Source organism: Furipterus horrens, unplaced genomic scaffold (assembly GCF_987537825.1).
Source record: "Furipterus horrens unplaced genomic scaffold, mFurHor1.1.pri manual_scaffold_11, whole genome shotgun sequence".
In the NCBI taxonomy this organism is placed as follows: domain Eukaryota; kingdom Metazoa; phylum Chordata; class Mammalia; order Chiroptera; family Furipteridae; genus Furipterus; species Furipterus horrens.
This window is the reverse complement of record NW_028327181.1, coordinates 65,003,709-65,017,066: the sequence shown is the minus strand read 5'-3', so window position 1 is coordinate 65,017,066 and position 13,358 is coordinate 65,003,709. Positions and strand designations below refer to the sequence as shown.

General features: G+C 38.9%; 1 protein-coding gene across 3 annotated transcripts in view; it reads right to left on the bottom strand.

Moving 5' to 3' along the window:
- Positions 1-13,358, bottom strand: part of RFFL (ring finger and FYVE like domain containing E3 ubiquitin protein ligase) — a 66,009-nt gene that overhangs the window by 34,065 nt on the left and 18,586 nt on the right. Inside the window, exon 1 of one of the 3 annotated variants that reach the window (XM_090291243.1) lies at positions 9,979-10,124. The exons of the other annotated variants lie outside the window; for them this stretch is intronic. Coding sequence (XP_090147369.1) covers positions 9,979-10,075 — 97 coding nt within the window. The 5' untranslated portion in view covers positions 10,076-10,124. Of the gene's footprint in view, positions 1-9,978; positions 10,125-13,358 lie in introns of those variants that run through there. 3 annotated transcript variants of the gene reach the window in all.

Here is a 13,358-nt window from a genome sequence, read left to right as displayed (position 1 = left end):
TTCCTAGAGAGAACAGAGCCGCAAAAGGATGGAGAAAATCTGACCAGCAGCATGTGGCTCTCCCACAGTGACTGCTAATGAAAAAATGAGGCAAAATCTGGGTAAGAAAAGGGAGTGGTGAGGACAAGCTCTGTGAGTCAGTGCAAGGGAAAACACAGCAAGTTTAAAAGAAAAGGAAGAAAAGCAAAGAAGGGGTAAGAAATCTAAAGCAATGAACAGAAAATTAAATCTGAAATTCTGCTTATTCATTCATTCATTCATTCAGCAGCTATCAAATGCCCACTATGTGCAAGGGAACTGAACTAGACACAAGAGGAAATACAAAGGTCAACCAGATAGATCTGCACAACGAGGCAACAGTCTAGTAAGAGATAAAGGCATGTTCACAAACAACTGAAATGTATGGCACAAAGTGTATTGTGCCATGAAGGAGACATAAAAGAATCCTTTGCTACGAGACTCAAAGGAGGGTGTGATTACTCCCAAGGAGAGATCAGTCATGAAGGCTTCATAGAAAGAATGACAATCAAAGTCAAAAACACAACAAAACCACGGACAACCAAGAAGGACATTAAGGACATACAGGTGCAATGAATAACTGGATTTGATTTGAGACATGAGAGGGCACAAAAGGAGGGATGTTAACAGGAACAACTAGTGATCCGGAGAGCCATGGCTAAATCGAGGAACTGTATTGGAGCCAGACTAAGCATTTCAAAATCGGACTCAGAATTTCAATTTAAATTCAACAGAAAAGGAAGGGAGAAACGGGTCAAGGTTGACAAGTTAGGAGATGGAGAAATCTATAACTTAATCCATAAAATTAAGATAATAAAATCAACACAAAAACAATGTGTGCAAATATGTAAAGTCCCTCTAAGGAGATACATTGTCTTCCAAACCAAAAATAAGAAGAGCCCTGGCTGGTGTGGCTCAGTGGACTGAGCACCGGCCTGCAAACCAAAAGGGCACCGGCAGGGCACACGCCTGGGTCCCCAGTTGGGGACGTGCAAGAGGCAACCACATTGATGTCTCTCTTTCTCCCTCTCGTCCCTTCTCTCTGAAAATAAACGTTTTTAAAAAATATGAAGAGAGGAAGACAAAATGGTTTGCATGATAGTGTTAATATATTTAACCAAAGAATGTGACCACATCAAACTGTGGTCAACAAAGAAAATTGGGGGTGGGCGGGGGGGGAGGGGGATGACGAAGAAGAGGATATAGAGGAGGCCATTTTAACTCCAGAATCACCCAGCGCCAGTGCAGAGAAACACTGGGGTTAGGGGACACACCATCTTCTGTGCAGTGAGGTAAGGCTCTTTATGAAGCTTTACAGGGAACAGCACACAGCAGCAGTTAGGGGTATGGGCTCTGAGGACTTGGTTCCCATCTCAGTGCAGTCTCTTACCAGCGTGGAGACAGCCTTGGTTTCCTCGTGTGTAAACTGAGGGTAATTGTGCCTACTTTTCGGGAGGACTACTGGGAGAATTAAATGTCCTACTATATGCAAAGCACTTAGTACAATACCTGGCATACAGTAAGCAATCAATAATCTTAGCTTTTTGTAACTGTATCCTTCCCCACAAACTATTTTATCATATTATTCCAACTTCACAAAGCAAGCTTGATGTCATTAAATTTCACTTCTTAGATCTCTTGCTCTTGAAAACCAATATCCTGGTAAAATCTAGAGTCCTAATAACAGGAAAGGAATCCCTCACTCTAAAATAATAAATTGACACTCCTTTCTGGGCACAAGTCACTCAAGTCTAAATAGAATCATGTCTCCAAAAGACTGATCATTTTCAGGTGCAAGACAAAATACACTTTGTGACCTGAGAACCAGACCTAAAGCATAGCGACCAAAATCCTCAGCAGTCTTCCCGAGAAGCTAGATGGCACCCACCAGCCAGCCCTACATAATGCCACTCTCAATCTACAACAAGCCGACATGGGTTAATACTGCTCAGCCTTCCACCTCTCTCAAACCCTTCGATCACGTGCTATGATGAAGCACATTATCTCCCTCTCTAACCTTTCTAGAGGTCAAAGATCCCATCTGATTCATCTTTGCATTCTTTCCTCCATATCCCAATATACCTTGCATCAAGCAGAACCACAATAAATTTACTGAAAGAATGAACTTCAAACAAATTTTCTTACAAACACAATCCATTGCTATCTGCCATTCCTGTACCCTAGGGCCCTTTTCTAATTTATTTAACTCTTATTCTATGTTTTTCTTCCCCTTCACTCCCCAACTCCAACTGAACTACCAAGTATTACAGAACAGTTAGAAGACTTTACTTACGGGGTCCCCAACAAATTCACACACTGGGACCAAGCAATCATTGGGCTTAGAAATCTGTTAGTCACCTCTAGCTGATGTCTCCACATCAACTTTCCAAAGAGAACTCTTGTTGTGCAGGGTTTACAGACATGGGACCTGGAGTCAGAACTCAGTCTTCCTGTGTGACCTTGGTCATGGGTGCTTGACTTACCTAAACTTCATTCTCCATATCTGTAAAGCTGAGTACCTAAATGCAAACCCCTAACAACACCAAAGTGCTCCAAAAATGGGAACTATTACTGTTTTCTACTTAGTCTAAGTAACCTTGCAACCCCTATCCCCTCCTTCCACTCCTTTGTCAGATAACTAGAAACCTTCTCACCTCCTTGACCAAAACAACCAAGTTCCACCTGCTTCTTCTGAGGCAACGATGGTACAGTGGAAAGAACACTGAAGTCAGGAGCCTAGTGGTTACCATATACTAGACACGTGGCCTTGCACTGATTGTTTCGTCTGTGCCTCAGATTCCTCAACTGCAAGATGAGGATTTCAGTATGTTCCTTATAGAAGAATCATTGTGAGAATTAGATGGAAAACGATGAAAAACCATTAAGCAGATAAAGAGGGAAAAGAATAAGTGAAGTGATAAGGCTTTCAAAGGTGACTAGTTTTCAAATTCCAATTCTACCATCTAACTAGTTGTCTGACCTTGGGCTGGTGGGCAAGTTAAATTCTCCAGTCCTCAGTTTATTGTCTGTAAAATGGGGGAAAAGACTTCACAGGGTTAAGTTGTTTAAAGCAATGTGCAAACTATTTTGCATGTTGATTTCCCATCCTTCTCCCTGCCTCTTCTTTTCTATCCATCTCAAAAACTCCACTTTACTCACGAGACCAACGGAATCCATCATTTTTGACCATCAGTTTAATTTTTTTTAAATCAGCACATCTCCAATATATCTACATGTAACAGCAAATTAGATGAGTACTACTATACAAATACACTGTGTTCTATCAAAAATACAACACTAAAAAGAAATTTCAAAGGGTAAGATAAAAATATATAAACACTTACTTCTAAGATTTCCTTCCCATAGTCCAAAGGAAGGTCTTACCTACCCCTAGAATTTGGAAATTCATTTTGGAGGTCACTACACTATTAGGCAAAGTGTTCACAGACAAAGATAGACAGAATACACTTGGAATAGATCCTAGCACAATGACTGGCACATAGTAGATGCTCAGTTAATATTGGCCCATTTCAGTTTTGGAAAACCTGCCTTCACACATACTTCTCTGTGCAAGTTTGCACAAAGTGAACTCTCTGCTCCACCTCCCTTTCTCTTTAATTCCCAACTTCCCTAACAGAGTAGCTGGTACAGTAGTCCCTCTCCATATCGCGGTTCACTTAACGCGACTTCACTGTATCACGGGATTGTTTAAAATATTATATTTAATTATTTATTGCGGATTTTTCGCTACATCGCGGAATTTTGCAGTACTGTATACATATGTTGTTAAAGTTACGTATGTTTAAGAGTGTAGAATATGTTTCAGAACATAAGTGGTGTTTATAAAAGTGTGGAAAAGGTTAGTAAGGGACTGGGAACGGTTTATAAGTGTGTGGGAAGCGTTTATAAAGCCTTAAAATACATATAAATACTAAAATAAATGCAAAGTTCCTACTTTGCGGATTTTCACCTATCGCAGGGGTGGGGGTGTCTAGAACGTAATACCCATGATAAGTGAGGGAGTACCATACTGTTTCACTTTCACATCCCACACTTGTTCACTAACTCCACTCCACTCCACTCTACTGAAAGCCCTTTCTCCAAGGTCACCTATAATAGTCTGATGGCTAAATGCATGGCTTTTTCCTAAGTCCTTAACTATCCTGACCTCCCCGAACACCAATGACCTATCCCTGTTCTTCCTTCAGCCTTTCTCACAGGCTTCTTCTGCCCCTTCAGTTCCCACTGAGAGCACAGCAGCTTGACTCTCCTTTGACTTCAAAGACCCGTCTTCCTCCCCGTCCTTCCCTGGTTCCTCCTTTTGCCCCCTAATATCCCCCTGGGCTCTGTACTAACCATTCTTCTTTTCCTTCTCTAGTGAATTCTATTGGTTCTGTGTTTTAAATACATCCTGAAAATATCCCATTCTCACCATGTCCGCTGCCATACCCTGCCTTATAGGCCACTTCCTTTCTCAAGAACTATAGCAAACACCTTCCTAGCAGTCCCCTCTTTGACATTCTATTCTCTACACAGTAGTCAGGGCAAACTTTTATTTATAATATATATATATATATATATATATATATATATATACTCTAGGGATAAAAATTGGGACAACTGTAACAGAATAAAGAATAAAAAACATTTTTTTAAATATATACTCTGCTTGTTACCCTCCTCCTTTAAAGCCTTCAATGGTTTCTCACCATGTTTCTTTCTACAGCCCAGACTCCCCACATGGGCCCTGCCCACCTTCCTCACTTTACCTCATGCTGCTCTCCCTCGGTCTTCACCTCACTCAAAGCTCTTGGTGGTTTGCTTTCAGTTCCTCAAAAATTATAAATTATTTATTGCCCCCAAACCTACACACTGTGGTTCCTTTTCACCCAGGAACATTCTCCACAGCTCTTTTCAAGATGCTGGTTCCTTAGCAGTCAAGACTTCAGTTCACCTTCCCTACAATGCATTTGACTAGCACACAATGGAAGCTCCAATTTGCTGAGTGAATAGATTCCACAGTCTTCATTCAAATAACTCCAAATCTAAATATCTGGAGTCAACCTCACCCTTCAATTTCAGTACCTCATTTCTAAAGGCCTGCTACATAGCCTGACCCCAAGTTTAGCATACCAAGTACACTCAAAACAAAGCTATTCATCCCTTCCCAAACCAGTTCCTCCAATATTCTGAAATTATATGAGCACTATAATCCACGCAATCTGCTTCAGAACCATGATTTTCCCATTCATTTGCTCCACCTGTCCAAAATTCTAATCACCCTTTCAACCTGAATTAAACTATCACTTCATTCATTGATGCATTCAATCAGCCACTTATTCATCCAACAAATACTGAGTACCTTTTATGAGGCAGGCACTATGTTAGATACTGCAAAGCAAAGCAAACATATTTTGTCTAATACACATCCGTCAAATAATCATAACAAATATTTAATTATAAACTAAAAAATACTATGAAGGAAAAAAGTGCTAGAAACTATGAGAAGAAAATAAGTGAAGCATCAAGAAACACTCCTTTGACGATGTGCTAACCGAATTACCCACAAAATTATGAGCAATAAAATGGCTGTCATTTGAAGCCACTAAGTTTTGGAGCAATTTGTTACTCAGTAATAGATGAGTCAAACAGTCAGAAATTCAACACTTTAAGCAGTCATTCAAATGTTTCTCAACTTTGAAGATCAAACTCTTCCTCATATTCATTAAAATTATTCCTTCTTCAATTTAAACCCATTTCCTTTTAAGTCTTTGAAGTATAGGAAGAACAATTAATCAAAATCCCCCTGGCAGAAACTATTCTTGAACTTGAAGATAGTAATCAATCCATCCCTTAGCTTTTCCTTCTCCAGGCTAAAACCTTTCCTTCTTAAAAAAACTTTTAATAATGACTTATTCTTTAAGACTTTTTAATCCTCTTTATCCTCTCTTAAGTATTTGGGGACCAAAATTAGATACCAGTATCTAAACAGAGTTTATTTTCTAGCCCTTATGGTTCATCTTTCTATAATCAAATTCCACATAGCCCCAAATATGGCCGATTAGCACCCCCGGAATTGTGAACTACCCTACAAACTTAATCACTTACTAGAATCACTGTGAAATCTTTCTGCTCTTAACACTCAACTTACTCTATTTTGTGATGACTCCCTTCACTCATCAACTTGGTTTGACACTCCACTTTTGCATTAGGTTTTAACAAATTCTACACATTTGAAGCACAACAGAAAAGCTTGAGAGGTTAGAGTGGGCACACTATTAATTTCAATCAAGGTCTCTTAACATCGTCAAGGCCTTTCCATAAGTCAGGCAGGCTCTGGGTATCTCCTCCTTCCACCTCAAGAAAAAGGGGCCTTGTAAAAGCCAAGATCTTTAGCACTTGCATACTGAGCAAAGCTACCTTTGCTGTAGAACCCAATAAGGTATATGTAACTACAGAGAAACAAACCAGTTGCTAAACGCAATGTAAAAACACATGTTCTCTGTGAGTCTTACCTGAATTTGTTTTGATGTCAGAAGTAGCTTTATAACCACCAGTAAATAGGGATAATAAAGCTACCCAACACAGGGTATTGTAGGTATCAAATAAAATGATACAAGGGAATAATTTTGTAAAGTACTGATACTATAAAAATGTTAGGTGACATTATAGAACTTGGTTTCAGCAAAGCCTAAATAAATCTTCAAACTTAACTTTGAATGGTTACCTTATGGTTTCAAGTGACATATACCAAGGGCTCAAGTTCATCAAACAGTAACCAAAAACACGCCATCTTATAAGACATACTGCCAAGAGTAATCAAGACATATGAACTAGTGATTTGACTTTGGAGATCCACTTCAGCCACTCTCTGATGGAACTACTTCAGGGACCAGGTCCAGTCAAAGAAATCAACAGACTAATGGAAGGGTCACACAGTGCTGCAGAAGTCTAAATAAGAATAAGCCCTGACTGGGTAGCTCCTTTGGTTAGAGCATCATCCCACTACACTAAGGTTACGGGTTCGATCCCCAGTCAGGGTACATACAAGAATCAACCAGGGAATGAGTAAATAAGTGAAACAGCAAATTGAAGTCTCCTGTCCCCCATCTCTTGCTCTAAAAATCAATCAATAAATAAGTAAATAAAAAGAAACAAAACTCTACATGAGAACATCAGAGAAGGTGAAACATATGAATTCAGTCTCCTAGGGGATGAATACTTTGCCAGTCAGAGAAGGGGAAGCCACTAGGAAACCAACAAGAGTCCGGAAAGGACACTGTATAACCAGGAACTAGAAAAAACAGTAATAGAGATAAGATAGGTAGGATAGGGTCATATTGTGAAGGACTTTACCAATCAAAGTTAAGCAGGAAATAAGGACCCAATGCCACTTGGAAAACCTGGGCATAAAAAAGCTAGATTTGGCCTTCAGGAAAATAACTGGTAACAAGATGAAGGTGGAGCTGAGAAAGACCTATGGAGAGGCAAAAGCCCGGTCAAGCTTTGATAAGGACTGAACCAGGAGTTAGAAACTCAAATTCGTAGGGGAAAAGTGAGTAAAATCTTCAGTGTGTAAGATCTGCGAGACCTGTGGTATCTGTAACCTTTGAAGAGTATAGGCCCTGCCTAAAAGTATTCGCACAAAGAATGTTTAGCCATTGGGCTCATTAAACAAAATGTCTAGTTTTTGACCTCTGGTGAACTTAGACAATAACGGTGGGAATTAAGAAAAGACACATCAATCAGTATTCCACTACAGTAGTAATCAAAAGGGTTTAGTAACCGTAGATTTAGCACATTTAGAGGATGTGAGGCATAAAAAGAGTAAACAGAAGATCTGGTGGGTATAATTAACAGAGTTCAAACACACAGCACTAGCAGCAGATAACAGACACTGGGTAGGGGAGATAATGAGCTTTTACCTATGTGTTAAATTGAAAGGCTTTTTGAACATCCTGGTAGGTTTGTCAAGTTAGACAAAGTTTGTCAAGATTTGTGAAGTTGGAAATAGGGCCCTGGCCCTGGCCAGATGGCTCAGTTGGTTGGAGCATCATCCCATACACCAAAAGGTTGTAGGTTTAACTCCCAGTCAGGGCACATACCTAGTTGTGATGGGGGAACTCAAATGTTGGAAAATTTTAGTTTCAGGTAACAGCTTAATAAGCTTAGTAATCAATGTATGTAAAAAGCTACTGTTTCAGGAACTGGATGTATGACCCACCTTGATTCCAGGGGACCATAAACAGTTCCACCTTTGTGACTCAGGAGGACTGCAAGCAATCAAGACAGTATCTGAGCCATTGGACTCCAAGGTCAGATGACCACCGCCCAGGACACAAAGTCCACCACCCAGGAGACAGACAAAAGAAAGCTGCAGCTTTTATCTGATTAACCTTTTCCCTGAATTCCAATCTCCTTACCTACACAGTTTCTTCTCCTTATAAAAAGGGGCTGTTTATAATGGGATTTAAGACAATCTGTTCGGGTACACACCCACTGTCTTCTCAGATCCCAACCATCTGAATAAAGCCCCCACAAAGATTCAATCCCGGTCTTTGCTTATTGTGTCTTGTAGTTGACAAGCAGCATGAGTACCAGCTTTTCTGGTTTCACTTTCAGGTTTAATCCCCAGTCTGGATGCATATGGGCTGGGGGAAGAATCAAAACATACTCAACGCAGAACCTTGAATCATCAACATTTATGGGATAATCAAAAGAGAATGAGAATAATAGGATACTCTGGAAACTCAGAAAAGACAAGGTGGCCTCAAAGCCAAACGAAGAGGGTTGTTGGAGAAGAGAAGAATGATTCTATAGTGCTAAGTGCTTGGCAGAGATTAAGTAAAATGAAGGCTGAAACTAGGGCATTGGGTTCTGTAATTAGGAGTTTACTGGCGACCTTCAGGAAAACGTGAGCAGGATAATGGGGGTAGAAGCAAAATAAAGGGTTGCTAAGAGGATCAGAGTTGTGGGAGTATACAGGCTCTTCCTCATTCCATCCTAACTGAAAACCTACTATGTGCCGAACACCATCAATATAATTCTAACAAAAAACAGATTCTCAATCTATCCTATGATCAGAGTAAACGCAGGGTTCTCCTGAGTACCAATTCAGTCTTGGTGAATAAAGAGACTTCATGAAAGAAGTGACTTCTAGGCTCGTGCCTGTTTGCTAGGGTTAATTTGGAGCAAGGCAATTCAGAGAAGGCTTATTTGTGCAAAGGCCTGAGGCAAAAGAGAACATGGATATTTGGGGTAATTGTAAGGAGCAGAAGAAAACTATGAAGAGGGCAATTACCTAGTATTGAGGCTGAAGACTTAAAAAGTTTAGATGCGAAGAGGAGGGGGCTAGGACAGTAGCCTCAACAGAATTAGGGATGAGAGTAGGTTCTTCATAATACCTCAGAAAGAAATATGGAAACTCACCGGTAAACAAAGTATTCTCTAAAATTCAATACTCATGATTATTAGATAGATGAGCAAAATGTTAGCCTCTCTCTTCCTTTAGCAATAGTTTAGTTTCACCCAAACCGGGTAGATCACTTGGTTAGAGCTTCGTCCTGATACGTCAAGGTTTGCTCTACAGTCAGGGCACATATAAGAATCAACCAATGAGTGCATCAATAAGTGAAACAAGAAGTTGATGTTTCTCTTTCTCTCAAATTAATAAATATTTTTTAAAAGATAGTTTGACTAAATTATTTCTCACAAGACAAAAAAGAACAGAAAACAAGAGCAAAAATGGATAAAGCTGTAAATCTGTTTGACTTCTCTGAGGTTTACATAATAAACAGTCTAATTAGGTCTAAAACCACATCCAAGATGCCAAATGAATGAAATTCTCTCTCCTTAAGCCCCAAAGAGTTGAAGAATTAACTCTATGATAGCCAAAGATAAGGTGGTGATTCACTTTTGCATACTAAGAATTTTCCACTAAGAGAAAGAATCCGGGGTTACCTGATTTTGCCTGTTTCAAAACATTGCCACAGCAGAAAGCAAGCTGCCTCCAGTTCCTGCTGCTGAGGTCCTTGGAGCCATATTCAGATGAGATCATCTCAGGAGCCAACAGCAGTGGCTTTCAGGCAAAGTGAATGGTGCCGCCTGGGGACATATCTTTGGTAAGCAAGATTGCAACAGAGCAGGCAGTTTACCCAGGGCAGTGCTGACTCATGCTGGGCAAAACACATTTCCCAAACAACTCAGCCTGAGCCAACCACCATCAACTACAACCTGGAAAAGAAGAGGTGCGCCACAGATTTTTTTTTAAAAATTGAGTGCTGATTACTGGGGACGGACAGGTAAACTTCATTCCCCTAATGCTGGCCACTGGGCGAACTCTGGAACCTTTACCAAGAAAGCTCCAGTAGTCACTTTCTGAAATTTCATCTGAGAACAGCTGGGGCTCAGGACAGCAAGATTACTGACGGTAGCTGGGTCACAGCACTGAAGATTTCCCCCAAGAGACTGATAAAGAAATCACTTTGCATTTACAAATTAGAACACCTGGGTCAGAAGACTAGGGGAACTCGCTCAGTCATCAGAGGCTGATTAAATCGTTAGGGTGAGTTCCTGTCTGCTCTCACCAGGCTCGCTGTTCTTTTTTCCCCCACTAGGCCTTCTCTGACCTTTCTATTTCATTAGACAACTCAAGTTCTCTAATTAAGACAGAAATACTGGAGGTTTTTTGTTTCATCAACTGTCACATTCTCTATACTAAAACTAAACTATCCACCATCCTACCTACTAGATGCTTAAGGAATATAGGCATCTGTGAAAATTGCAATAACGCCCACTTTTAAAAGAAAAAAATCCCTAAATTTATGTTGGTTCTCATTTATTGGCCAGCTTATTTTTAAAAATCAATTCCAGAACGACTGGATCATCAACAGCAATTAATTATTATTGTATTTGCCCTGACAGGCTAGAATTGACATTGGTGCTCTACAAGGAAAACAAAAAAGAAACTAAGGCCTTGTTTTCTATGTGTTTTCATTTGACAAAAAAAACGAAAGTTCACATCAGATCCTCTTCACTGCTCAAAATTTCTCATGGTCGTCAGCTATTTCTCAGCCTAGTCATTCGAGGCTTCCACATCTAGCCTCATCCATCCTTCGAGGCAGTTCTCATATGTACAAACTGGACATAGCTGCCAACTCAATGGTCATTCAATGATGTTATTAGGTCAATTAAAATATACATGTAGATCATCATAATTTGGGTTTAAAAAACTATGCTACTTAATTTTATTCCTTTTCAAGGGGCAAGTCTAAAAGAGAAGTTATTTATCTAACTCACTTAATTCCCATTAATTATATTATTACAGTAGGAGAGCCACACTGGGCTTGTATAAGGTTTTATGTTCCTTCTTTTATTTATTTTACTTTTTATGTTCCCTCTTTTAGTTCTTCATCTTCAGTGTTTTCCTTTTCAGAAAATGTCTGTGTTGGGGGAAAAAAATACAATAAATTTAAAAATTTAAAAAGAAAGTGGCTGTGTTTAAAGTGTCTGTTAATTAGTCCTATTCAAATGCTAAAATACCTTTACAACAGTTAACAGCCACTATCTCATTGACCACACTTTAAAAAATATTGCTGTAATGGGTGATAAGTCACAAACATTGCAACACGGAGCAACTCTCAAGGCACACACAGTATACAGATGAATACAGAACCTCCAAAAGGAAAAAAATATAGTCATGTTAGAAGCTTCTGACTCTTTCCGTACCAGTAAATAAGGAAAATCCGGACTGTGCCCAGGAAATACATGTAAATTATACAGGCAGAGACACAAGGGCCTTTTAGAACATCAGTACTGGACATCAGAACTTCCTGATTCTGCTAAGATAAATACCATTTAGTAAGTGAAATGAGCTAGCAATAGATTATCATTTCTCTGTTTGGGAATCTGTACAGTTCCAATCATTTTCCCCAAAATATAACCATACTCCATCCTAGTTTCTTCTTTTAAACTGAAAAAGGCTGAGAATTACATATTTAGAGCTTTAAAAAAAAATGCTAAATTTGAAATAGTGATTTCAGCCACTTGAGGTTAAATGAAAACTATGAGAATATAAAAATATGTGAGAAATTTAAAAAATAATTGTGACTTTGCACTTAAGTCCTTTTGATACATTATCTTAAAAGTTACACAAGTAATTTACCACCTAAAGCTAGAGGTTTACTTTTTATGGGTAGTCACAAAAGATATGTTAGAGGTGTGTGTGTATGTATGTGTTTGTGTATGTAACTGTGTATATATATAATTTGCATACATCCATACCCATTGTTTTACGTGAACAGGAATATGTAATGTCATTGATAGCCCACATTTGGTGTTTTCTGTGATATACATTAATATTATAAAGCAGGTGACACACGAATTAAAAATATTCATTTCTCAAGATTCTGTAGTTTTCCAAATCCATAACAAATTACCAAATACATACAAAAAGATATGAGAAGATACACATAACTGCAATAATAGGTATTTTTAGCTTTATCAGTATTTGAATTGTTTTTAACAACAAGCATATAGCCAAGTACTACTTGGTAATTTAAAATTCAGTTGAACTTTAAATTTTTTTTTACCATTTATAAACTACTTTAATCTTGTCCCCTTCCAACTCTCTCCTCTCAACACCTATCTACTGTCCCTTTCCCAACATCCTACATAATACTGCAATTTCTTCTTTATAACAAAATTAATCTTAACTATATCCACATACTTTTTCTGATTCACAGATAGTGAACTGATAAACCCAAAAAAGTGGTGGTCTCTCCATGTTGAAAATTAGGGACATTGCCAAATTCTAATCTTTGGTGTTCTGGAATCTTTTAACCACTGTTTTTTTTAACTAGTGCACCTCATCTTCAAAAAAGACAATATGCATGTCAATCAAACATCTGTCATCTAATAAATCACATAATTTTAACATGAAAAATGAAGTAAATTTTAGGATATTCAAGAATCAACACTAAGAGTACTTAAGAATCAACAGGAGTCCTTACTGAAAATGATCATTGCCCATCCCAGTTCCAGACACCGAATTCGCAGAAGCGGAGGGAGCCTCCAGAGCCAGAATTTTTAGTAAACATCTTCCTGTCCCAAGTGACTGTGATGCCAACAGGCCTTGGATCATGTTTTGAGAGACAGGTCATAGCTATGTTCTCTAAGCAAAATTCTCAGTAAAATGCCTCCAGAGACAATTATTCTCACTACTTTTAAGGATTTTATTTTTATCTTTTGATGTTCCTTCTAAACAATCTTTATTACATTTTTTTCCATAACCATTTAGTCCCCTTATACCCCCCGCTCCCCACAGCAATCACCACACTGTT